A 27,126-nucleotide genomic window follows, 5' to 3' on the forward strand; every position below is an offset into this window, starting at 1 on the left:
AACACCACATACCACATCACTCTTACCTAGCTCCTAGTTTTATTCATAGTGGATTAATTAATTAATTTTGAATTGTAAGTACACTTGCCAAGTTTAAAGAATACACCTATGGGGTCAGCACTGTGGCCTACTGGGTTAAAGCCCCAGGCTGCAGTGCCGGCATCTGATATGAGTACCGGTTCAAGTCCCGGCTGTTCCTCTTCCAATCCAGCTCTCTGCTATGGCCTGGGAAAGCAGTGGAAGATGGCCCGAGTCCTTGGGCCCCTGCACCCGCGTGGGGGTCCTGGAGAAGGCTCCTGGCTCCTGATCAGCTCAGCTCTGGCCACTGCGGTCATTTCAGGGATGGGCCAGTGGAATGGAAGACCACTCTCTCTCTCTCTCCCTGGCTCTACCTCTCTCTATAACTCTTCCAAATAAAATAATTTTTTTAAAAAATAAAGAATACACCTAACTGACCAGACAGCCATCTCAGAAAAGAACTGAGAACCCAGTCTGCACCCGGACTAGTTGTTATATACATGGGTGCGGGCCCATCGTTTCTCCTCCCCCTCTCCTTCCTCCGGGATATCGGTTGAGCTTCTTTAGGACAGGGCTGTGGGTCTTCCTCATTGTTGTGCTCCCAACCAATAACACAGGGTCAGGGTCAGGCACAGAGCAGAGGCTTAGCCAATGTTCATGCTTATCCTCTATAATGGGAAGCTGGCCAGCGTCAGAAAAAGGAACCTGTGGTTGAAAAACAGAGTCCAGCACTCGCTTCTTAAATGGTTTCAAAACAACCGCAGCTGAGAGCAGGGAGGACTCACCCATGGAAAACGGACGGGGAGGGGAAGGGAAGGGAGGCAGCAGAAGCAGGGAGCAGAGGGTTGCAGCTGAGACCCACCTGCAGGCAATTTAACAAGCCCGGTGCCTAGGTGGGGACCAGGGGAGCAGTGTGGCAATGGGAGCCCTCACGAGTCTGGCTTTTGCTTCATTTAGGTGTTAGCTCAATGGTCACCTCTTCAGGGGACTCATCCTGACCAGCTAGCACAGAGGTTTACTTTCATCTACCTGAAAAATAAAGCAAGACAGAGCTTCCATCTGCTGGCCCACTCCAAAAGTCTGCAATAACCAGCACAGGGCCAGCCCACAGCCAGGAACTCCACCCCGCCATGTGGGTGGCAGGGGCCCAAGCACTTGAGTCATCATCTGCCGTCTCCCAGGACATAGTAGTAGGAAGCCAGCTGGAAAGTGGAGCCGTGGGGACTCAATCCAGCACTCTGATCCGAGATGCAGCTTAACCTGCAAGACCTCCCGCCCCTCTCCCCAGCTAGCTTTTAAAATAGCTCCTTTTGGGCCAGCGTTGAGGCACAGCAGGGAAAGCTACCACCCGTGATACAAACATCCCATATGGGTGCAGGTTCCACTTCTGATCCAGCTACCTGCTGATGGCCTGGGAAAAGCAACAGAAGTTGGTCCAAGTGTTTGGGCCCCGGCCACCCATGTGAGAGCCCCAACCAAGGCTCCTGGCTTCGGCCTCACCCAGCCTTGGTCATTGTGGCCATCTGTGGAGTCAATCAACAGATGGAAGATCTCTTTTTCTCTCTGTGTGTGTCTCTCTCTGTAACTCTTTCAAACAAATAAATCTTTAAAAATAAAACTGCTCCTTCTGTTTCCACAAAAAAGTCTATCCCATTTCTCTGTGCCTGTTTTGGTCACACTCATCGAGATCTGAAACATCTGCCACCCTTGCAAGTGTGTTTATTGGCCATCACTACCACCACCACTGCCGTGCGAGAGGTAGGCTCCATGAAACAAGCCTTTTTTCTTTTTTACTGCTGAACACCAGTCCCTACAATAATACCTGGCACGCACAGGCATGTAAATACTCACTTTATTTCGTCACTCAACAAATAGTTAGTGGGCATGTGTGTGCATGTGCGTACTTGAAAAGTTCATGGAAAATGGGACTACAAAACAAGTTTATTTGGGGGCAAAAAAAATATTGAAATCCACGCATTTCTTCCAAAAGTTCACAAAAAATGTGCGCAGGGGTGGGGGTCTGCCCTAGCAGGTAAGACATCAGCTGCCATGCCTGCAGCCAGAGGGCTTGTTCCCCGTTCCAGCTGCCGGCTACTGTGCACACGGGAGGCAGCAGGTGCCGGCTCAGGGGGCTGGGTTCGTCCCATCCATGGGGGAGACCTGGACTGGGCTCCTGGCTTCTGGCTTTGTCTTGGCCCAGCTCTGGCTGTCGGGCATTTGGGGAGTAAAACAGCAGATGTGGGTCCTACGTTTATGTCTCATAAACAAATAAACAAACAACTTTGAATTCAGTTTTCCCACAAACTTTCTGAAGGACCCTCACACACGCTAGGCATTGTTCTATATCCTGGGGATGTCACAGCACATAAAACAGGATAAGATTCTTTTGCTGCCGGGCTTACTATGCGTGGATGAATATGCTTAGCATTGCCAAGGAAAGGCACGAAGAGGAAGACGACGTAGCCCCTTCCAAAGCACAGGGCAAGGAAATCGAAGGGGAGCCCCGTGAGCCTGAGGGACGCACAGCGGGATGACTCGGATTACCAGGAACCGCCTACAGCTCAACCTAAAACTTTTCTGCGTCAGATCTGGGTGAGGGCGAAGCCGGAGCACACAACCCCAAGCGCTGAGCGTTCCGTCCCTGCGGAAATCAGCGATGCCATGCAGGAAATGCCAGTCGTCGGCGCGAGAGGGAGTCTGGGACACAGAGGTCCCACACTGGCGGCCACAGATACGCCTGATTCCCGTCCTGCAGGATTAACAACCAAAAACCGAAGGGCAGGTGTGCAGCAGCTAAGACGGCGCTGGGACTCCAGCGTCCGCACGGGGGGATCCGGGTCTGCGTCCAGCCTCCAGTCCCCACCCCAGCTTCCTGCTAGTGTGCAGGAAGGCAGGCAGCAGGCGATGGCTCAGGGGCGTGGGTCCCTGCCACGCGCATGGCAGACCTGGACGCGGTTCCTGGCTGTCTTGGCCCAGCTCTAGCTACTGGGCATTGGGGCGAGAAGGATGGGATGCAAGCTTGCTTTCTACGTCTCTCTTCCTTTCTCTCTTTCAAAGAAAACTAAACAAAATGAACTCATCCCCACTGTGTGAAAATCAGATTACTGCGCGCACACACACGCAAAACGGAGCTTGGGTTTCACTTCTCTAACACACGCGTTGGTGCTGCGCATAGCAAACTCAATGCGGCACCCATGACAGCTTGACACTACTTCCGACGAAGCAACTGTCTCGCCCCGACTTTTTCTCATCTGACTTCCTCTTGCAAGCACGAGCTCGTAACCCCCGCACCACACCACGGATGGAGAACCCCAGTTCAGCAGAGCCCTTACGGAGCAGCCCGACTTCCACCCCCGCACTTCACGAACGACGGATTCTCATTCCCGTCTCCCAGACGAGGGGGAGCAGCTCAGACGGGGAGGGCGTGCCAGTCACACAGCGAACCAGGGCAGGGCCAGGAGAGGCCGCGGACGGCTCAACACCGCAGACGCCGGGCTCTCCCTCTCAGAGGCCGGGAGGGACGACGTGGGCAACCGGCAGGGCTGACCCGCGAGGGGACGTGGCCGAAAAGCAGCCGGAGTTAGTAACTGCCTGGAGGTGGAAGGACCTCCCAGCGCGTCCGGAGGAGGACCCTGTGACCGCCTGCTTCGCTCGTCCGCCGCCGAGCGCTCCCCTTGCGTCCAGACCCCCAAAATCGCCCTCACCAGCCCCTACTCCTCTCAGGCCCTCCGCGGCTCACTTACCGCCACTCAACTTCCGGCAACCACAGCGCCGCCCGCAGCGCGCACGCCGATGACGCAACACGGCCCCGCCCCCGCCTGCCTGGGAGAATGGCGCGCGTGCGCACAGGCGCTAGCGCCTGCCGAGGGGGAAATGCGTCCCTAGCACCAGACTAAATGGGAGGAGCTTGAGTCGTAGGGAAGGCGGGGCATCCGGAGGTGGGCGGGGCCTAGCCTGGGGCTGGTCAGAAAAGCCGCTTACGATAGTGTGTGTCTTAGGTTTTTAGGAAAACGCTCTGTACCGCGTCGTTTGACTCAGGAGATGGCAGGAATCAGGATCACTGCATTTTCCCTGTGCCGTGGCGTCAGCAGAGCCCCGTGACCATGATGGAAGCCGGAGTAGAGATACAGAAGAGGCAGCCACCAGCCTGCCTCTCGGAATCCCCATCTTCTCATGGCTCCCCGCTTTCCCTGGGCTGAAGTTACTCGTTCTATCTTTAGTTGAGCGAAGCGCTGGGCAGGTTTGGGGGCTAGAACCCCAAGGCCTTTCCCAAAGTGACTCTGCTGTAGCTCTGTGCGCTCAGGCTAACGGGCAGGCGTACTGATGATCTTGCACGTTTCCAAGGCTTCACCCCTCCCACCCCACAAAGGCCCTGCAAGGCGGGTGCTACGGCTTCCCCACCCTACCTCACCAAACAGCACAGGCTAGAGAGCGCTCGGGGGCTTACCGCAAGTTCTCTGGGGCTGGGGTTGACCTGAAAGCCTGTTTGAGCCAGACTTGGCAAGGGGATCCTGTATCAGAAAGATGGATGGATGGGGGGTGCAACGGGGACCGCAGTAGGGAGGCTGTTCTGGCCAGAAGATTAGCAGGTGTCTCGAGGGTTAGGCCGAAAGAACTGGACACAGGAAGGCGGGACGAAAGGGCAGCTTGGTGCCCAGGTCAGCGGGTGTTCTGCCCTGAGGCCACCTTGGGGGGGGGGGGGGGCTATGCGCTGGTTCAGTCTGAGGGTGACAGCTCCGGGAAAGGAAAGACTGATGGAGACAAGTAGCCCAACTCGTCATTTAGGATGCAAAGAATGAGAATCCAGGGCTGTGGCTGGCTTCAGACAGGCAGATGAGGGAGGCATCTGGGGCTTTGCCGTGAATCCTTTCAGAAGCACAGAGGGTGGAAGGATTTTCTGACCACTGCAGCACAGGACCAGGAAAGCGTCCCCACCACCCCCTCACACCGCAGGCTTGGGTCACAGCACATGAATTCGAGTCAACACCTCCTCTGCTCTCGGGTCTCCGTCCCTGCCGTGCCCCCTTCCTCGCTGCTCGTGGGACCCTCTCTCAGTCTTCAGGACCCAGCTGAAGTGTGAGTGAGTCGTAGACAAAATGCAGGTGGAGCAGAGAACACGTGCTGCGTGATTCCACTCACCTGGAGTGCTGACGTCAGCCAAACGAACGTGTGAAAAGTCAGACCAGGGCGTGCCGGAACGGGGCAGTGTACGTGTTGTGTGCAAAGGAACACAAGTCGATGGATATGTTGTACAGCTTGATTAAGTTAGAGATGACACAGGTGCGCAAATCTGTCAAAACCCATTGAACTCTACACATAAAAGGGGTGCATGGGGGCTATCGTCGAGGTGCAGTGGGTAAGGAGACACCTGTGATACTGGCCTCCCAAAGCAGAGCACCAGTTCCCTACCTGGCTACCCTGCTTTCCATCCAGCTCTCTTTCTTTTTATTTATTTATTTTTTTATTTTTTGACAGGCAGAGTGGACAGTGAGAGAGAGAGAGAGAGAAAGGTCTTCCTTTGCCGTTGGTTCACCCTCCAATGGCCGCTGCGGCCGGCGCGCTGCGGCCAGAGCGCCGTGCTGATCCGATGGCAGGAGCCAGGTCCTTATCCTGGTCTCCCATGGGGTGCAGGGCCCAAGTACTTGGGCCATCCTCCACTGCACTCCCTGGCCACAGTAGAGAGCTGGCCTGGAAGAGGGCCAACTGGGACAGAATCCGGCGCCCTGACCGGGACTAGAACCTGGTGTGCCGGCGCCGCAAGGTGGAGAATTAGCCTCGTGAGCCGCGGCGCCGGCCCCACCCAGCTCTCTTTCAATGCACCTGGCAAAGAAGCAGAAGACGGCCCAAGTGCTTGGGTCCCTCCACCATGTGAAGGATCCAAATGGAGCTCCTAGCTCTGGGCTTCATCCTGGCCAAGCCCTGGCCATTGTGGCCATTTGGGAACTGAATTAGTGGATGGACTCTCTCGCGTGCTTCTCTTGCTCTCTGTAACTCGTTCTAAATAAATAAATCTTTTAAAAAAAAAAATCTTAGTAGCCCACACCTGTCATGCCAGAGTTCTCTGGGTTTCAGAGCCTGGCTTGACATGTGTGGGGAGCAGGTCACCTCCCTGACTAAGCTGCAAGACAACCGGGGACGGTGGGTTGACCAGAATCGCTGTAGTCTTGCGGCCTTGTTGCCAGCCGGTGTCTGGGGACATGCTCTACCTTTCTGTGGCTCCTGGTCCTGCACCTTTCTTTCTTTTTTTTTTTAAAGACTTATTTATTTGAAAGTCAGAATTACACAGAGAAAGAAGGAGAGGCAGAGAGAGAGAGAGAGAGAGAGAGAGAGAGAGAGAGGCCTTCCATTTGCTGGTTCACTCCCCAACTGGCCACAACGGCTTGAGCTGTGCCGATCCGAAGCCAGGAGCCAGGACCTTCCTATGGGCCTCTCCATGCACTTGGCCATTTTCTACTGCTTTCTCAGGCCATACAGAGAACCAGATTGGAAGTGGAGCAGCTGAGACTCAATCGGCACTCATATGGGATGCCAGCACTGCAGGCGGCAGCTTTACCTGCTATGCCACAGTGGCTCCCACCCTGCACCTTACTTAAGGCCCCTGCAATTGGTGTCCACGCCATCCTGAGCAGCAGAGGCCCAAGTACCTGGGCCCATCTTCCACTGCCTTCCCAGGCCTTCAGCAGAGAGCTGGATCGGTAGTGGAGCAGCCGGGCCTTGAATTAGCACCCACACAGGAAGCCAGTGTTAAAGGAGGCGGCTCAGCCGCTGCACCACAGTCCTCATGGAAGCATTTTTTTTTTTTTTTTTTTTTGACAGGCAGAGTGGATAGTGAGAGAGACAGAGAGAAAGGTCTTCCCTTTTGCCGTTGGTTCACCCTCCAATGGCCGCCACGGCTGGCGTGCTGCGGCCGGCGCACCGCGCTGATCCGAAGCCAGGAGCCAGGTGCTTCTCCTGGTCTCCCATGGGGTGCAGGGCCCAAGCACTTGGGCCATCCTCCACTGCACTCCTTGGCCACAGCAGAGAGCTGGCCTGGAAGAGGGGCAACTGGGACAGAATCTGGTGCCCCGACTGGGACTAGAACCCGGTGTGCCAGTGCCGCTAGGTGGAAGATTAGCCTAGTGAGCCGTGGCGCCGGCCAGGGAAGCATTTTTAAAAAATGTATGTATTTATTTATTTGAAAGGTGAGTGACAAGAGGGAGAGAAAGAGATCTTCCATCTGCTGCTTCACTCCCCCAAAGGCAGCAACAGTCAAGACGGCCAGGCTGAAGCCAGGAGCTAGGAACGCCACCGGGTCTCCCACGTGCCTAGCAGGGCTGGCTCCAAGCATTCGGGCGGTGCTCTGCTGCCTCCCAGGAAGCTCCATGGATATGAGATGGCGGCTTCCTAAGCTGCAACTCTGCAAGAACACCTGACCCTGGAGAAGGCTTTCGAAGAAGGTTCTATTAATGACAGGCCAAGGACGGTTTATTCTTCCTTTGACTATATTGAACTTATGGATACATTCATGAAGAATAGTTTCTGAAAGCGGATTTTTTCCTGAGTGCATTAATACTGAGCCGCCTGGTCTACTCTTTCCCTCTCCGCTGCTCCGTTTCTGTCTTCCTTCCCAAGTCAGCCTCCCCCATCCCCCTGAACTTGTCTCCATCTCCACGCTCTGCCCTGCCCTCCGGGGTCCTCCTCTCCTGCTCAGCTCTCTCCCTCTACCGCCCGCTGTCCCCCACCGTCTCCCCTCAGTGCCACCTTTCTAACACTCCATCTCCCCATCCTGTCTCCCCCAGCTCCGCCCCTTGGTCTTCCCTCCATCACCCTTGGTCCCTTCACCTCCCTTTCTCCGCCCCGTGAACCCGGCTCCTGCCTCTCTTGCAGTGGTGAGCTGAGACCGAGACAGAGGGCGCATTCCCCAACAGGCTGCTAGGGATACACACATCATCAGTTACCTGGTAATCGCAGGAAACTGTTCTTCACAAAACGCTACGGACATGAATCGTGGTAAACCTTGCGAAGAGTGACAAGGAAGGCAGTGCTGGCTAAGTTGGTCATTTTGGCAGACTGTCACCGGGATAACCAAAGTGCATCAGCCTTAAGCCTGCAGGGTGCTCACCTGCACACCAGGCCTCCGTGACAGCCTTGTGCTAGCACGTGTGTATTTTCATGTTTAGCGCACAAAGCCTGGCTCCCCCTGGATGCTGCGCCAGCCATCAGCTACTCCGTCTTCCCTCATGGACTGCAGCTGGGGGCCTGGGCACCTTAGCCTATTGCTTTTCATCCGTTCAAACACAAATCCAGTCCCGCAGGCTGGGGGTGCAGGAGTAGGTGACGGGAGACAAGGAGGCACACTCCAGAGTCCTATGCATGGGTTACCTGTTCCTAAACACCAGGCCACCCCCTGGCACCTGCTCAGTCCACTTTGAAACTGCCTCGGTGCACCTGCCGGATACCAGATACAGACTCAGGGGAAAAGGAAGCAGCGACTTTGCTCCCTAAACTCTGGCAATCGATGTTTATTGGCCGTTTCGTGTTCCTACCAAACTCAAAGGCAGGTCTCTCTGACCCACAGGCAGGGCTCGTGACCACTCCTCTGCACCTGTCTCCGGCGGCTCACGAACCTCAGGACACACCCTGCTGCTGGCCAGTGGGCAGCGTTCTCTGCTCTTGGCTCCTGAGGGGTCTGGGGAGCGATTCTCTCTGGCTGTGTGTTCTCTCTCGTGCCTGCGGGAGGTTTCTGACCTGGAAGCAGAATAGCTGTGGCTTCTAAGACCCCAGTGGATGTCTGCTCAGCCCCACCCCTACCCCAAATCCAAGCAAGAACTGTAGGGGACGCAAGGCAGAGTGAGAATGAAGCTTTTTAATAAAAAAGTAATTCCTTTTCGAGAGGCATTAACAACTGCGACCAGGAGCCAATGAGAAACCCTCCATGAAACCCTGGAATATTTGAGGGTCTACCTGATACATCTCAGACCAGAGGTTCACAAACAAACCACAGGCCAGCGCCGTCTCAGACATCACACTTTAGGTCAGCAAAAAGACCCCACTTAACAGATCATGCAAACAGGAAGGCAAGACACAAAATGCACGTGTATAGGCTTTCCTGCTTGCCACACACATGAGGGCTCAGCAGTGAGTTTTAAAACACATACCATGTCCAGATCACGACCAACATAAATACCAGTGAAACTGCATGTCCCCACGCCGTGGCCAGTTTATACTGCAGAGGTGTGATGACAAGAGACCACGACTTTTTGACAAACCTAACACAACTCACAAATAAAAATGCACACCGTTCTGTTCAGGGAGTCACCTGCTGAGCCCGCAGACGTGTTACATGTCACCTCTTCCTCCTCTCAACGTGTTACCCGGAATTCTGCGTGTGTGTGTGTGTGCATGCGTGCACACACCCGCTCAGCAGGACTCACTGCTGCCTTTTAGAGAAACGTGTTACAAATGAGCCGGAACCCCACGCAGTTCCAGTCTCACTTTCCTCCTGAAAGCCACCGGCCCTTGGCACCTCCTTCCACCTGGCGGCACCTCAATGTGCTCCCGTGCACGCTGGGGCGTCACACCCCCTTCCTGTCGTCGGTGTTCTGGGGCTGAAACGGCGTCAGCTTTCTTCCCTGAGTCCCAGGTTTTGCTTGTAATGTGCAACCATTTGAAACTATTTTTTCTCTTTCTTTTGTGCTCAGCGTCCGTCACCGCTGTTTCACTAGCCAAGAGGAACTTGGGGTTGGAAATGCAGGAGGTGCGAGCGGCATCGTTTGCAATCAGGTCGAAGACATGCGCGGGTGAGAAGGAATAAGGCAGAGTGGCCAGGGGGTTCCGACGCTGGTTCTGGAGCAAGCTGGGAAACGGGCTCAGAGGAGGCGTGCTGAGGAGCCGCAGCCACCGCAGACCAAGCCGCCCTGCCTCTCAAGGCGACCCTGGCGGGGACAGCAGCTGCCCACAGGTGAAGGCTCCACACCAAGGAGACCAGAGAGCTCTGACCCTCCAGGGGACCGCCGCCCCCGCGGGTCTCAGGCTGCCCCAGAGCTCCAGGCCGCAGCCTGAATTACAGCGAGAGGCGGGTGCTCGGCCTCTCCAGCAGGCCGGAGAGCTCTGGCAGATTCTGAGTCTCTTGCAAACATTCTGCTTTCTCCCCAAGAACAGTCTCTCCACAGCCCGCCCTGCCGCTGTGCTCCCAGTGGTGCCTAAGGAGCTCCTGACTCCCCGGCCCCTGGCACGGAGGCGTTGATTCCAGAGAGCCCAGGAGCCTGGCGTGGCACCAGCTTTCAGCCTTCAGGTTCGTCGGGGGCCTCGCGAGCAATCCCGCGGAGGCCCCGTTTAGGAACGGATGTGCAGGAGCCTCTTGAACGTCTTCTTAAAGTTCTCGTTGCACAGGGGGTAGATGAGCGGGTTCAGCGTGGAGTTGATGTAGCCCAGCCAGATGGTGAACATGTGCACGTGCTCGTTGCAACAGCTCTTGCAGAAGGCAATGACCATGAAGAAGATGAAGTAGGGGATCCAGCAGAGGATGAAGGCCGCCATGATGAAGCCCAGCTGCTTGGCGGCCTTCCGCTCCCGGCTCATGTGCAGCCCCGACGTGTACTGTCTCGAGTGGGAGCGCAGGCGCTTCCAGGTGAACTTGATGTAATCCAGGCCCGTGCTAGACCCACTTCTCAGCGTGCCTCTGGCCGGCGCCGGCTCCGTGGTGGCGTCGGAGTCCATCGTCCGGGAGAGGGACTGGCTGTCCCCCAGCGTCTGGTCCTCCGACAGCTCACTGATGTGACGCGCGCCCAGGCTCTGCTCCCCTGCTGCGAGCTGGCTCCTGGGCTGGCCGATGGCGGCATAGCCCGGGCTGCTCCCCTGGGCCACCATCGCTGTCTGCACCATGTTAACTGGGAAGCAGTGGAGCGTGGCCTCCTCTCCGGCCTCCTCTCGGCTGAGCCCAGCTGGAGATTTCGTCTCCGCAGGGACTTGGGACGGTGACTTCGAGGCTGGGCCACCACCTGCATCTTTTGGCCTCCTCTTCGTAACTTCCCACGGGGACTCCTTCCCGGGCTTCTTGCCACCCACCTTGGGATTCTCCGGCCGCAGGTTGATCTCTAAGAAGGCTGGGAGAGACCTGCTGATGAGCTCCCGGTGCTGGCAGTGTTGCCGCACAGCCCTGTAGATCCTGGCGTAAAACCAGAGCATAAGCACGGTGGGCAGGTAGAAGTTGATGATGGCCGTCATGATCTTGAACCAGGTGACGTCATAGAAGTCTGTCTCGCACTTGTCATCCCGGGGCCTTGGGCTGTGCGGCAGAAAGCGACGCCATCCGACGATGGGAATGATCCACAGGCAGGAGAGAAACCAGGCTCCCAGGATGGTGACCGACGCCCGGGTCTTGGTTCGATACCTCAGGTACCGGAGGGGCTGCTGGACAGAGCGGTAGCGGTCAATGCACAGGATGAAGACGCTGAAAATGGACGCCGTGCTGGCCACGTAGTCCATGGAAAGCCAGAAGAGGCAGAGGGGCCGGCCCAGGGACCACCGGGTCATGAGAAGGTAGAGGATGTTCATGGGCATGACGGCGGCGCCCACGATCAGGTCTGCCGCCGACAGGCTGACGATGTACAGGTTGCCCACGGTGTGCAGCTTCCGCTCGCTTCGGACGGCGCACAGCACCAGCAGGTTGAGTCCGACGGTGACCAGGGAGATGGTGCTCAGGACCACCACGAGCGGCGTCAGCTGCACGTTGGCCATGGTGGTCTTGTTGCCCTCACACATCCTGTCTTCTGAGATGCAGGAGGAATTGGGAAGGGTCATTGGCACAAGAGGACTCTCCAGCTGTGCTCACTCCCTGGGAGAAAAGACAGAAGGCGCAAGGTCACGGCTCTGGGGATCAGCGGCCTCCCGGCAGCGCCACGTTTACCAGGTGGGGCTGCACGTGGCTGGGCACTGTGGGCCCTGCCGGCTCCTCCCCAGCAGCCCTGTCAGCTTCCTCCTGACTCATTCACTCTTGCATTCCTTTCACGACCACTCAGTCGATTCCTGGGGCTGTTCTAGCTGTTGCGGATATAGCAGTGAACAAGAGAGAAGACAAAAGGGACTGGCACAGCAGGTTAAGCCACTGTCTCCACTGCAAGCATCCCATACCCGAGCACCAGTTCCAACCCTGGCTGCTCTGCCTCCTATCCAGCTCCCCCGCTGATGTGCCGGGGAAGGCAGTGGAAGACGGCTGGAGTGCTGGGCCCCCGCATCTGTGCGGGAGACCAGGACAGAACTCCTGGCTCCTGGCTCCGGCTTAGGCCAGATCTGGTTGTTGCAGCCATTTGGGGAGTGAACCAGTACATGGAACACTGTCTGTCTGTCTGTCTCTCTCTCTCTGCTTTTCAAATATGCAGATGAATCTTAAAAGAAACAGACCAGGATCTCTGCCCTCACACAGCGTACACTCTAGTGAGGGAGTTGGCAAAAGCAAGGTCCCATAATGGTCTGTACAGGTCTCATCTTGCACACATTCTGGGACAGTGGGATGCTTCCTGACGGGGCGAAGCTGAGCACGGCACTCCAGTTCCTCTTTGCCAGGGACTCATCTAGCAGTGGCCAAGGGACATAGCCACGGCCAAGCAGGGGTGACCTTCCAAGAAAGCTCTTCCCCTCTGTCAAAGGAGCAAAACAAGGAAAATCACAAGAAGTGTCCTTTCCCACGGACCCCCTTCTTCCAACAAAGGAAGGAAGGTGGTGATGTCTGGGGCAATGGGGCCATCAGGGAAATGCCAAGGAAACCACCCAGAGGCCGGCTCAGAGCACCATTACCAGGAGGCTGCTGAACCAACCACACCCGCTACTATGCAAAATAATCCCAGGCCCTTTTTGCTTAATTCACTGTCTAGAGGGCTTGTACTTGCAGCTAAAAGCATCCCTAAGGTATGCAGGAGGTCATCACGGGGCCGAACCAGAGGAGTCGAAGTCTTGGAATGGACTTAGCGCATCTCCCGAGAAGAGTGGCTCTGGCAACAGGAAGGGGACTGTGCTGTTTGGAAAAGCATATGTATTCCTTTACTGTTACATTTGGAGAACGAAAACTCCTTTTGTTTTGCAAGCCCTGCCAAGCGATGTGTAACAAAACCTGTGCTTGTAGGGCCTGAAAGCATACTGCTGCCTCCCCCCTCCCCCACCCCCGCCGTGACTGGGGAGCCTCTGCGGGGCGCTGTTGGATTTCTGCACCCGTCAGGAAGTGGCGTGAGTTCACAGGAAACCGAGGAACACTAACAGAATCAAGTTCTCCTGAAAATGATGTTTACATGACGAAGCCAGGCAAGCCAAGTAGAAGGATACATTTAAAAAAAAAAAAAAATTTAAGACAAAAATCCAGACTCCATGGTGTCTGCAGAGAGAATGTCTGAGATGTCTGCCTGCCAGGTGCCACCAGTAGCACTCACTGCACCCAGCACGGGCTGGCTGCTTTGTTTTTGAAGATTTATTGACATGAAATGCAGAGAGAGGGAAAGAGCGAGAGAGTGAGAGAGGGAGAGAGAGACAGAGAAAGAATTCTTCCATCTATTAGTTCACTCCCCAAATGCCCATCATAGCCTGAGCTGGGCCAGGCAGAGGCCAGCAGTGTAGAACTCCAGCTGGGTCTCCCATCCTCCAATGCCCTTCCAGGCTCACTAAAAGGAGCTGGATCACAAGTGGAGCAGCCAAGACTCGAATTGGCGCTCTGACATGGGGTGCTGGTGAAGCAAGCAGTGGCTTAACCCACTGCGCCATGATGCCTGTCCCTGCCACTGGTTCTCTGGATGATTTCTGTGTTCTCATGGGTCATGTGGACAATCTCCAAGGCCTTCCCCTGTGTCTCTGGGAACATCCCTGGGGGTGGCTTTGTGTGTCCTCTTGCTGTGAGCTGCCTGAGGCAAGGCAACCCTCTGACTTACGGGAACTTCATCCGGGTCTCCCATGTGGGTGTTAGAGACCCGAGGACTTGGGCCATAACCTACTACTGCCTTCCCAGGCGCATCAGCAGGGAGCTCAGTCAGAAGTGGAGCAGCCGAGACTCACACAGGCGCCCACGTGGGTGCTGGCACTGCAGGCGGATGTTTTCCCTGCTACGCCACAGTGCCGGCCCCTCCATGCCTGCTTTTAACAATACACATTTGCCATGAACGCTTTGAAGACCCCTTGTGTCACTACAGGATTTTTGTTTTTACTGTTTTGGTTGGGAGGCAGTGGAAGTTGTTCCCTAAAATGCTCCATGGCTTGGCCTTCTCAAGGGCGCTCGGACCTCCCTCCTTCCCTCCCTCCCTCCCTACCCTCCCTTCCCCCCTCCCCTCCCTCGGTGCCTCTTCTCCCCCCTCCTCACTGCCTGGCACACAGAGAGGCGCTAAGCCGTGTTGAAATCATGCATATTCTATTACCAACTAATGTTTGACAGAAAGCATTCTTATATATAGCAATCTACATTTCCCATTTTGATGAAAAAAAAAAGCTCTCATTCAGTTGAGACTGCTGAACAAAATATTTATTACCATATTGAGTATTGAGGGGTGAAATCCACACAGGCCTATGACTTTGAAATGAATCAAAAAAGCAAGTTTTGGCACAGTGAGCTAAGCTATTGCCTGCACTGTCAGCATCCCATATCGGAGCACTGATTCGAGTCCTGCCTGCTCCGAGTCTGACCCAACTCCAGGCCAATGCATCTGGGAAAGCAGCAAAGGATGGCCCCTGCCACTCACATGGGAGACCTGGATGGAGCTCCGGGCTCCCGGCTTTGTCTTGGATCACGCCCACAGCTGCAGTCATCTGGGGAGTGAACCAGATGATGGAAGAACTCTGTGTCTGTGTTTGTGTATCTTTGAAATAAAATAAATAAAATCTTTTTTTCAAAATTGGATGGTCTGTTACATAGAGCAATGGATAAATGAACAGATACATAATCAGGTAAAACAACCACCAAATGTTAGATGATAATCTAGGTGCAGGTGCACAGTATTCGAAGCACAGTGCCCCGGCTCTTCTATTCTATCCATGTTTCATGTTAGGTTAACGCAGCATTGAGTTTATCTCCCTCACCTACTACTGGACGTTCCATGCTTATCACACTTCCTCCTGCGGAGCTCAGCTATGCCATTCTGCAGGAAGATAAGCAAACAGTCAGCAAACGCCTGACCTGATAACCGGGCGAAGCGTCTCGCGCTCCGAATGTACTCCTCCCGTCTCTCCGCTCCGAACGTACTCCACCCACAGGTCTTGGGAGGAGGGGCCGCGTCTGTCCTCAGAAGCTGCAGAACTGAGAATCTTGGAAAGGCAACTGCGGCAGCCACGCCACGGGTGAGCTCAGCCTGCAGCCGAGGAGAGCTGGGGCCAGCGCCAGGGAAGGCGAAGACTGTGAGCACACGGGGCAGCCCAGCCGGGAGACACGGCCCTTGGGGTAGGAATGCCGGAGCCGCTTCCAAGAAAGGGGGGGAGCTGATGAGCTCAGCCCAGGAATGCTGAGGGCAGTTCTGAGGAAGGCGGCAAAGCCCTAGGGACCCATGTGACATAGAACACTAAGACGGGAGACACAGGGAGGGCAACCCGAGGGGCCCCCTGGGCGCTGCCCTTCCTTCCAGGGTCTTAGAAAACCAGCATGCACTTCCCTCCCACTCAGGAACAGCTGCTATTTACAGGGCTCAGTGCAAAAGTGGAACATTTCTAGAGGACTCCGAATTTCAAGACGGTGACAGCGAGGTGCACCGTGCGCCACAGTGGCCACATGCCCAGGAAGCCAGCCCCAGCCACCTAGGTCTTAGGCAGGCTCCCAGCACTGGGATAGGCAACACGAGATGCTTTTCAGGCCCTCGAGAGTGCACGATTCGAAAGGCGGATGCGTGATGGTTTTCCTGAGCAGAGAGCTTGGGAAACATCTGGGGTCGTCTCTTACCAGCCAGGAGACCCCAGCAGGATTGGAGGTCTCCTCCTGAGGTTGAAGCTGAGTTTACAGAGAAGGTGTGGGCCAGTTGGGGTATTCCAGGAAGACAGAACGCAAGCCAGGGGAGGGTCCATCAAGATAGCGACGTGTGCCCGACCTGAGGCAACCACCTCTTAGAAAAAGCAGAAATGGGTCCTTCTCCCACAAGAGGCTCCGGGACACAAGCAGCCAGCAGTTCTGAATTACAGCTGGGGCTCTGTCCCCACACCGCTAGCTGGAGCGGGGCCTCTGACAAGCCCGACCACATACGCCTAGTGCAACTGGGGCTGCGTGCCAGCAAGCACACAGAGGCAGTCAAGGAAGGAGTCAACCCTCTCCTGCTCCCCGATTCTGGCGCTTTCCATCCGTCGGTTCTTAAATGCCCACCACGCACTCACCATGGAGGTCTGCTGACTGGGTTTAAGCTCAGAGGGGTGAGGCAGCTCACCCAAGGCCACACAGCCAGGAAGTGTTGCTGAGTCAACATTCAAGGTGAGGTCTCTCCCACGAACTCAGGGCTTCTGAGCCTCGGTACCACTGGAAGTTAAGTCGTGTGGGGCCACCCTACACGTTGTCTGTTTAGTAGCACCCCCCCCCCCCCCCGCTACTGAACAAATACCATGAGCTGGCACCCAGTCAGGAAACCTAGAAATGCTAGCAGACACCGCCCGATGCCCCTGGGGGCGTGGATGAATGATCTGCCTGACCCCGCGCACTCTGACCTACTTTGCCCCACTGCCAGGCTCAGAGCGCAGCTTGCAGTTCAGAATTAGGCAGGGATTTCTAAAATTAGATGTTCTGCAGCAATGCGATGAGCTACACTGAGAAACAGCAGGCTTCTCACGACAGGAAGCACGGATCTGACTCCACGTGAGAAACGCCCCAGCTTTCTCAAGGGCAATTAGTTACCCATGTCAACCTGCAGCAGTTTTAGATGGCACCTGGGACAGTGCCTGGCATACACAAGGTGCTCTACGAATATCAACTGCTGTGGCACCACCATCCCACAGGTGTCCCAGGCTGGCTAAAAAAGGAATCAATCCTGACCTCTCAGGTTTTCACTATGGCAACAGCTGCTAACGCCGTTCCTGGAAGTTCAGCTTTTTAGCCAAGTCCATGGCCACCTGGGGTCAAGACTGCATTTTCCGGGCTCCTCTGTAGCTGGGTGTGACCTTGTGACCAAGTCCCCATGGGAATACAAACGGAAGTGCTGTCTGCAGCTTCTGGAAGGCAGCCCCAAAGGGGAGGTGTGCAATTTTCCTTGGCCCCTCATTCTTCCAAGTTGACATGAATGTGGATACAATGAGTGGATTTTAGGCAACCACACTGGGACCATGAGGAAGAGTGAAAGAGGAACTGAAGCGGCAGTGTGGATGGGAATCAGGTCCCTGATGACCATGGAGACACCCGACCAGCCATGACAGGGCTCCCTCCTTCCCCATGAACCTCATGTCCCTCTCACCGCAGCCACTGCTAACTTTGATTTCTATTCCACACAGCCAAGGAGTTTATAACTCAGCAAGAGAAGACAGACACAAGAGAAACAAGCAGCATCAGGAAATTAAATCAAAAAACCCCAGAATGCAGCTGGAGCAAGCGGGATGCTGGGTAAGCTCACAGCAGGGGGCAGGGCAGAGGTGGGAGGAGAGCTGACTTCACAAGGCCCGGGCAGCAATGTTGGGAAGGGCTTCTGCGATGGAGTGCTGTGGGGGTGGGGTTGTGAAGGAGGGGGAGGGGCTCACAGGAGGAAGGGAGAGGTACTTAAGGGCAAAGGACAGAAAGGACCAAGACACGGTGCTGGGCTGTGAAACTGGGTGACTGGCGCACGCAGTGACAGCTGCTGGGGCCAAGGCCTGGAAGGGCCTGGGCCTGTGCGGCAGCTCCTGGCCGCTGCTTTCCCTGGGTCCCTAGAACAGACACCCCTTGCAGACCACTTCTCTCGTGCCCTCACTATTCCTTCTCCAGCAGGAGCAACTCTGGGGCTCCAGGGTGTGTTTGTCATCAGCAAACACTGATGACAAAGCCAAGGTGACAAAGGATGTGGCTTGCAAAAGGTGACGTTAATTCTAGTAACTGACAGGCTGGGGCTGAAGGGGAATGATCTCTGGTAGGTGATAGGAGTTTTCTCTGGCTAGTGGGAGCAATTTATTATTTTTGTATGACCCAAGAATTCCATGAGTGTCTTTGTTGTTGTTAATATTATTTGAAAGGCAGAGTTACAGAGAGAGGCAGACACAGAGAGGGATCTTCTGTCTGCTGGTTCACTTCCCAGTTGGCCCTAACTGCCAGAACTGGGCCAGGCTGAAGCCAGGAGCCTGCAGCTCCGTCTGGGTCTCCCAGGGGGCTGGCAGGGACTCCAGGACTTCCTGGCACGTGTATCGGCAGAAGGATCAGAGGCCGAGCGGGCTCCTGGACCCAGGCATTCCCGCGTGGAATGAAGGAGCCCCGCGCGGCGTCGCACCCGCCGCGCTGATCACTGTCCCTGCTTTGCAGGCAAGTAAGTCAGAACGTTCATGGCTTTCTCCTGATTCTAAGAAACAGTCGCCATGCACAAGGGCCATGTGAGCACCATGAGTTCCCACGCAGTTGGGCCTGCGGACAACTTCCATGAAACACCTGAGGCCACTGTCCATGGTGCACACAGCAGACTGCAAACAGCAAAATCGCACACGCTAAGGATCATGGCTGATGTGGAATCCCAGGGCAGGCTGGGTTCAGGGCCAAGCCTGGGGTAAAAACCAAGAGGTGGACAACCTCACAGGCAGGCAGGGCCCCTGTGACTCTCCTAGGGCTGGAGGTGCACACTCAAACACCCCCACAGTCAGGTAAGAACAGGGCACGTGTGTGTGGAGCAAGAAGGAGTGGTGGGGACTGGGGCAACCTGGGCAGCCTCTCCTCTCTGCACTCAGCTGTCTCCAAACGTAGCTGGTCCACATCAGCCTGTTTTGTTAATGAGGCATGACATCCAGCCTTGTACATGAAATACTCTTTCGACTTTTAAATACGGTCAATGATTTGTTTCTGTTGTTCTCTTGAACACTGCACAGAATAAGCAAAACAAATCATGGGGAGCTGACCTGTGAGTCCCTCACTGGAAATCTCAAGATAGTCCCTGGGGGGTCCAGGATGTCCAATACAGGATCACGACTGGGCGACATGCCTTGGGGCTGTGTCCAGCCACGAGCACGCTGCTTCTCGGAGGGTCATCTTGGGGCTGTGTCCAGCCATAAGCACCCTCCTTCTCGGAGGGTCATCTTGGGGCTGTGTCCAGCCATAAGCACCCTCCTTCTCGGAGGGTCATCTTGGGGCTGTGTCCAGCCATGAGCACGCTCCTTCTCGGAGGGTCATTATCCAACCAGGGCTGGGCACTGGCAGCTGCAGGTAAACCATGTCACCCTGAGCCCAGGGCACACGAGGCTGGATTAGACCTGGTCACCCGAGCCAGAGCAGACCCATCACACCAGCTCTCTCTTCAGGAGAACTGGAGCTAGGGCTGTGCGGTGACGACACCTGCTGGGCTCGTGAACAGAAGAGAGAGGGACAGGAGAGTGGGGGCCGAGCGCAGGCAGCCTTGCTCGTGTCCAGCTTTGCCAGAGCACAGCCGGCAAAAGAAGGCAGCACACAGAACCCAGCAACTCTCGTGCACAACCACCACCGTCTGTGGGGAGCAAGGCAGGCCCTCCCCTCGTGCCGAATGCAAGACTCCGCTCCAAGTCGCGGCCAGACCGCAGTGGAAGAGTTAAAGTTCACAGGCGAAACCACAGCAGAAAATCTAGGACCCTAAGTTGGACAAATGGGCCAAGTTTTGTTTTGTTTTGTTTTGATCTGACACTGAAGGCACAACAATAAAAGCAGAAAACTGCTGAATTGGGCTTCACCAAGATGAAGAGCTTTTGTACTTCAAAGGCACAATGGAGAGCGTGAAAAGCTACAGAATGGGGAGAAAATGTTCGCCTGTCACATATCTGGTATGCCAAGTATCCAGAAGAGGTAAATAACCAACCAACCAGCCAACCAAAAACCTAAGAGCGTGAAAAGCTACAGAATGGGAGGAAATATGCATTTATTATATACTTGATGTATCCAGAATAGGTAAAAAACAAAACAAACAAACAAACAAAACCCAAAAAACAACTCCTCCAGCCCAAGCCTAAGAAGAGGATCTAATTTTGAACTAGGTAACGGGCTACTTGATGAACAGATATTTCCCCAAAGACAGGCGAAAGGCTCACACACACACAGAATGGTATTCAGCACGGCCAGTCGTTAGGGACCAGCCAATCAAAACCATGAGATACCACGGGCAGTTTACTACTGTTCATGGAGGGACAACCACCAGTGTTGGTGAGGATGTGGAGGAATCAGAGCCAGTACAGACTGCCAGTGAGACTGCAAAACAGCGCAGCCACCGCGCGACACAGGCGGGCAGTGCCTCAAATGACGAAGTGCAGTCACCAGCGGACCTGGTGACCCACACCTAGCTCCATGGCTGAGAGAACCGCGCCCACAGAAAAGCTGGGATGCGAATGCCCCTGGGCTCATCAAAACCGTCAGAGAGGGGGAACAACTGAGACATTCAATGATCCATGAGATGGGGAATCACACCGGTATATTCACATAATGGAGTATTGCCTGTTAACAAAAAGGAGCAGAATGCCGTCACAAACTACAACAAGAGTGAAACACAAAAAACACCAGGCTAAATGAAAGAAGCCGGACACAAAGAGCAACACGTAGTGTGATTCTATCTATAGAAGCGTCCAGAATAGCCAAATCTACAGAGACAAAGCAAACGAGTGGTTTCCTGGGGGCGAGGGTGCGAGCAGGAAGGCATCTTTGGGAACGATGGAAGGTTCTAAAATTGGATTCTGATGACTGTGAACTTCTGCCAATGATGGGGCCATAAGATTCACTAGGAACGGGAGAATTTCTTGATGTGTCATTTATGCCTCAACAGAATTGTTTTTAAGAAAAATCCAGTGGTTGGGGCTGGCGCTGTGGCACAGTGGGTTAAAGCCCTAGCTTGAAGCGCTGGTTAACTCCCCAGATGGCTGCATCGGCTGGAGCTGCACCAGGCTGAAGCTAGGAGCCAGGAGCTTCATCCAGGTCTCCTACATGGGTGCAGGGGCCCAAGGACTTGGGCCATCTTTTACTACTCTCCCAGCTCTGTTAGTAGGGAGCTGGATTAGAAGTGGAACAGCCAAGGCTCGAACCGTCACCTTTATGGGACGCTGGCACCGCAGGCAGAGGCATAACCTGCTACACCACAGCACAGGCCCCTGTGTCTAGCGTTAACATCTATTTTTTCTACACCAGTGTTGGGACACAGGATCTGCTCCAAGATTCTCAACCTCACTTAAACGGAAGCAAACTGGCTGCTTAGCAGAGAGACGATGCTGAGGCTTTAACAGAACACCTCTCGCGACTTCCCACACAGGGGCATGGTGAGATGCTGTGAACAACGTCTCTGAGTTAATCACCACAAAGGAAAGGCTGGGAATAACTCAGCTTTCCTCCCGTGCGGCACCTCTAAGATCTCCTCATTTTACAAGGGCACTCCAAAAGGATGGCAGGAAATGGAATACAGAGACACTTGTTTTGTGGCAAACATTTTGAAATAATGAAATTTTTCTTTTTGGAAATACGAGTTTTTATGAATTTCCTGAAGCTCTCCCATATGCATGGATTTTAAAATTTTTCTGCACTGGGGCAAGCACTGACCCTGATGGTTAAGCCGCCACCTTTCATGGCAGAACACCCACGTTCAAGTCCTGACACCACTCCTGATTCCAGCTTCCTTCGAATGTGCACCCTGGGAGGCAGCAGATGCCGGCTGAAGCGGTCGGGTCCTTGCCACCCCATGGGAGATCCGGGCTGAGTTCCAGGCTCCTGGCTTTAGCCTTGCCCAGCCCCGGCTGCTGTGGACGTTTAGCGTGGTGGGAGCTCTGTCTGTCTGTCTCTGCATTTCTAACCACCAGGTAACTAGGCAGTACCACCTCAAAAGGCAAAGGGAAGTTAGAGGAGAGGGACCCTAGCCAAGCAAAAGGAGTAAGAAACGCCTGGGCTGGTTTTCTCTCTCTCTCTCTCTCTTTTTTTTTTTTTTTTTTGACAGGCAGAGTGGACAGTGAGAGAGAGAGACAGAGAGAAAGGTCTTCCTTTGCCGTTGGTTCACCCTCCAATGGCCGCCGCGGCCGGTGCGCTGCGCTGATCCGATGGCAGGAGCCAGGTGCTTTTCCTGGTCTCCCATGGGGTGCAGGGCCCAAGCACCTGGGCCATCCTCCACTGCACTCCCTGGCCACAGCAGAGAGCTGGGCTGGAAGAGGGGCAACCGGGACAGAATCCAGCGCCCCGACTGGGACTAGAACCTGGTGTGCCGGCGCCGCAAGGCGGAGGATTAGCCTAGTGAGCTGCGGCGCCGGCCTGGTTTTCTCTCATCGCCTGGCCCAGGAAAGCCAGCGAGGAAGAACTGTATTCGGAGGACTTTTTATGGGAGATTTTCTGTGTTCAATCAGCGCCATGCTGGCATCCTCACAAGAGCAATCAGCCTCCCCCTCCCCCGCCGCCCCCACCTTAAAGCCGTGGGCGGGGTGGGGGGTGGCACGGGTGGTGCCTGAGGCCTTGCTCTCATTCCCCCCTCCTCCTCAGCGGAGCCACCCGGGCCTGGCCCGACTGGGACTTGACTGCGATGCCACAGATCCTCTTTAGCGCCACCTGCTGGTCAAGCCCTCCCCTGGCTCTGGGCATGTGGCTGCAGAGGCACAGGTGGGTGTGAACCATTCAGGCTGCTGGTTCCACTCTTTCATTCATTCGTTCACTCATTCACTCATTCATCATCTATGACCGCCTGCCCTCCTTCCATCCTCTCTCCCTCCATCCGTCTATCCAGAAAATCCTCCCTGATGGATATTGCTGTCATCCACAGATGTGATACCTAAGACATAACAGAATTCCTTCGCAGAGTGGAGAACCTCGGCTGCCAGGAGGATTTTCAAATCCTCCTGAGACCTCTGCCTCCTGGAAGATGGAGTGGCTCTGCTTTTCCCACTCTTCCTCAAAGTACAGCCAAACCACCTGGACACCGTGTTTGAAACAAACATAAGATGACTGACAGGCAGCGAGGTGAAGGCAGAGCAACCAGGAAACCTGGTACTCAAAGAACGAGGCAGGGAAGAACTGCCGCCTACACCTGCGACTGAGCTAGAGAAGCCAGAGGCTTGCAGCCATCAGCGGGTGTGGGCAAAACAGAGCCCAGCTCAAGTTTGCTGTCTCTGCCAAGAGACCAGGGATGGGGCAGCCTAGCAAAACCATGAGCATTTAGAACACAACGGCGAGGTTCCAGCCACACCCCTCGGAAAATGCTCCTGTCTCACTCCCGTGCTCGCCACAGAGGCTGCATGTGGAGCCAAGGCTTCCAGCCCTGTGGAGCCATCACAAGGCAACCTGGCCAACTGCTGGGATGGGAGCCCCACAGTCCTACTAGGGAGCCACAAGGGGGTGACAAGCCCTGTGCCCACGCCCCCGTGCCAGAGGAGGCATGTGTGCAGCAGTAAGGAGCACTTCCTTCCACTCCTTCCAGCCAGGCAGTTATCTGAAAAGGTCAAGGTCAGGGTCAGGGGCTCGCACCTCTGCTCAGCAGGGATGAGCAGGCCTTCCCCCGTCAGGGTCAACAGCAATTGTGCTCCCACATCGTCCCACTTCCCTCTGCAGCCTCTGCCAGAGAAAGCCAGAGAAAACAGAAGACAGAAATAAAATACATAGAAGGGTATCTTAACATAATACCTAAATGCCCATATTCCAGTCAAAAATATGTCATATTAAAAAGAAACCCACACAATTTCAAATAGAACTGTAAACGGCCATCACTAGATACCAATGCCAAGATGTCAGCAATGTCAGAATTATCTGACCGAGACTCAAAGGCAATCAAAAATGTTTCAATGTGTGAATGTGAGCACACTTGAAATAAATGAAAAATTAGAAAGGCTAAGTAAAGAAATAGGACATATGAAATAAAATCAAATGGAAATTTTTAAACAGAAAAATAAAATAGCTGAAATAAAAACTCCACGGTAAGGTCAAAAGGAGGATGGGAGAACCAAGTGAAGAATCAGTAAACTAGAAGATAAAGCAACAGAAGCTACTCCATCTGAACATCAGAGAGAAAACAGACTGAAAAACTGAACCGAGCCCCAAGGACCTGTGGGGCCACAATGGGATATCTAACACCATGTGATCACCAGTCTCCCAGAAAGAGACAAGGAAGAGGATGAAGATGACAATGTGCTCAAAGAAATAACGACTGAAAACATCTTAATCTGGCAAGAGACACAAACTTACAGAGTCAAGTGGCCAAGTGAACCCTAGGCAGGGAACACACCCTCCAACTCATATTAACATACATCATTAAACTCTCCAAAACTACAGGCAAAGAAAGTATCGAAAACAGCCAGAAACAACAACAACTTACCATAATGAGAACAACAGCAGATTTGTCATCAGAAATCATGGAGACAAGAGGGAAGTGGAACATTGTTTTTCAGGAGCTAAAGTCTCTGTCAGCCTAGAATCTTACACTCCTCAAAAATATCCTTAAGAAATGAAAGGAAATCAGTACACCCTCAGATGAAGACCCTGTGCTTATAGCCTGAAAGTGACAACAGGCTGATGAAAGAAATCTATAACGTAACTAAGTGGAGGGACATATACTGCTCATGGATCAGAGGCTCAACAGACTAAGTATCAATTCTCCCCAAATCAGTGTATAAGTTTAATGCAATTCCTATCAAGATCTCAGCAAGGCGTCTCAGGGACACAGATAAGGCTATTCTAAAACTTGCACAGCAAGGCAAAGAAACTAGAAGAGCTCGACCTGCTCTGGGGAAAGAAGGATTAAGAATAAATAGGACGACAACAAAATAGTGTCATTATGGTCAGCCAGATATTGTGAAGATTTCGCTTTGTTAAAGAGAAAGACTCACAAATGTAAGAAAGCACCACATTAAAACTCTTGAGGATAATCAGAGGGACTAAAATATAATAAAAAACCAGGGAGTCAGTGCTTATCAGCATGACGTGGGTGTGCCATTGGGAGACTGCTTTTGATCTCCTAGTGGTGTTTGCCCCTAAATGTCTCGAAGCAAAGGTTCACACACTGCTGTGACATTTCCTTCAAGTCTGCCCCACTAGCCCCCTGAAAACGAGGTCGCAGGCCCCCCACACTCTGCTGCTTGTAGCATCTGGGGCTCCGCAGGGGCTCTTCTCTTTTCCTGGAAGAGGACGCACCTCAAAGATAGGAACTTGATTTTTGTTGCTCATTGTCTTCTTCTGGATCTGCTTTGGAGCCCAAAAGGAACCAAGTAGGTGAGAAGGAAGGAAAGGAGACAGGGGGATATGGAAAGGTTGATGAAGAAGATGGGAAAGAAAAGAGAAGGAAGGAAGGGGGAGGATACTGAGGGACTTCTACTCATTCTACAAAACCCATCTTAAGTTCCTTCCTCTTTCAAGCTTGCCTGTATCTTTTGGCCACTAAACAATCTTTTGTGACTGTTTTCATCTATTACGGCTTCTCAGTGCCCTGCAACCTCCTGAACTAACGCATTCAAGTGTCCTCCCCCAGACTCTGATCCTCACAAAGATACGGACACTGTGACAGTCCCCTGTACCTCTAGCACCTGGGCCAGTGGCTCTCCACTGCAGCTGCACACTGGCATCACAGGGGGAGCTTTAAGCAACACCGAAGCCCAGGTTCCCCCACCGAGTTCTGGTTTCCTTAGTCTGAGCTGCGATCTGGGTGTCAGGAGCTTTGAAAACTCTCCAGATCCTTCCAGTGGTTGTGAACCACAGTCTTAGCCCAAACCTGAGTGGGGGCTGGAGCTCAAGAAATGATGGATTCGTGGATGAATCCTGCCTTTCACACACCACCGTTCTGACCTAACACGACCATTCCCAGGGTGTCACGTTATGCTAATCCATTAATCCATTCAGGAACTATTAATTAAGCAATCATGCGGTACCAGGTGTCCTGTTAGAGAGCTGCTGCTGGAGATGGAAACATGCACAAGTCTCCCGCCTCTCCCTCGTGTGCAGTGTGCCTTGGGGAAAGCTAAGGCCTGGTCCTAGTCCATCCAAGAACCTTCTGTCCTCTGGCTAATTGGCCAGTCTCAACAGCGATGGTTTCCCTAGTGACTGACAGCAAGTCTTAGCTCTGGCTGCTTCCTCTAGCAAGTGCTATCTAAGGACAGACTCTTTCAACCCCTGGGAAGAGAAGTGCCTGGGGTGTGTGAGCCAGGCAAGAGACCCAAGAGAGAACACGGTCCCGTGGAGACCCCTCTGAGCCCTGCAGAAGTGAAAGGCGTCTTCTGGGTGAGAGAGAAGTCTCATGCTGCTCCAGCAAGCCGCCTGCAGGGTACACATACACACAGAGAAGACGCCAGGTCCGAGGACTCGACTCACGCCGCGATCACCCCACACAGAAAGGGCATTTCCCCTGCAGCTGCTGCTGTCTCGCTCTCAGACCTGCGTTAGAACTCCACGCTACGGAAGTGTGAAAGCAGAGACCGTGACCATTTCGTGCGGCCCCCGGTCAGGCTCAGGCTTCGGCAACATGTCCTCTCCAGGGTCCCAAGAGCCTCCTCCGAGGCCCTCCTGCGCCCACCTTTGAGAGCATCGGCCACACCGAGGACAGAAGATCGTTCTCAGACCCACAAATCCAGTTCCCCTACTCCAGACTCGTGAACGACCCACAGTTGTCACCGGGATAGAATGGAACTCGCATGCCCCACAGGGAATACACGAGTAACCCAAATAAAACGGTACTGTCTTGTGTCCAGTCTGCCCATGGTATCACAAGCAGAAGAAATTCAACTCCCAGAGAACAAAAAACAATGAAAAGATTAAACGTCTACACAATATTCTCAAAGACACAAAAACATCCTAAAGAACTCTTCTCCCACCCCTCCCATGATATCCCATAGTGCCGCGGACCACAGCCGCTGCTCACCCTCGAGTCCCCCTCCCTCGCCAGCACTGGCTCCCCACTGTCCCTCTTTACTTCTCTCCCCAACTCTTGGTCCTTGTGGTCCCTTCGAAGGCGCTGTGCCCCTGTCGATACAAACCCGCTTTGCTTTTCCAGCACCACCTCTTCTGTTTCCACGTTGCCAGTCAGCATGACCAACACCCAGCAGGCGAGCAAACAGCTTCTA

At 54.1% G+C, this 27,126-nt stretch overlaps 2 protein-coding genes across 15 annotated transcripts in view; both read right to left on the minus strand.

Moving 5' to 3' along the window:
• ATG7 (autophagy related 7) overlaps positions 1-3,889 on the minus strand; it is a 221,684-nt gene extending 217,795 nt beyond the window's left edge. For 6 of the 11 annotated variants that reach the window (XR_011379654.1, XR_011379656.1, XM_070051104.1 and 3 more), the window contains exon 1: positions 3,762-3,889. The gene's annotated coding sequence lies outside the window, so the exon portion shown is untranslated. The remainder of the gene's footprint in view (positions 1-3,761) is intronic. The other 5 variants (XR_011379655.1, XM_070051105.1, XM_070051102.1 and 2 more) reach the window with 2 other exon arrangements.
• A 4,955-nt stretch (positions 3,890-8,844) lies between these two features.
• The window catches only part of HRH1 (histamine receptor H1), a 76,657-nt gene continuing 58,375 nt past the window's right edge, over positions 8,845-27,126 (minus strand). For 3 of the 4 annotated variants that reach the window (XM_051851710.2, XM_051851711.2, XM_070051108.1), the window contains exon 2: positions 8,845-11,833. In XM_051851710.2, the coding sequence (XP_051707670.1) occupies positions 10,333-11,799 (1,467 nt within the window). In that variant the 5' untranslated portion in view covers positions 11,800-11,833 and the 3' untranslated portion in view covers positions 8,845-10,332. Of the gene's footprint in view, positions 11,834-15,048; positions 15,108-27,126 lie in introns of all 4 variants that reach the window. The other variant, XM_070051107.1, reaches the window with a different exon arrangement.

This window comes from Oryctolagus cuniculus, chromosome 10 (assembly GCF_964237555.1).
Source record: "Oryctolagus cuniculus chromosome 10, mOryCun1.1, whole genome shotgun sequence".
Lineage (NCBI taxonomy): Eukaryota > Metazoa > Chordata > Mammalia > Lagomorpha > Leporidae > Oryctolagus > Oryctolagus cuniculus.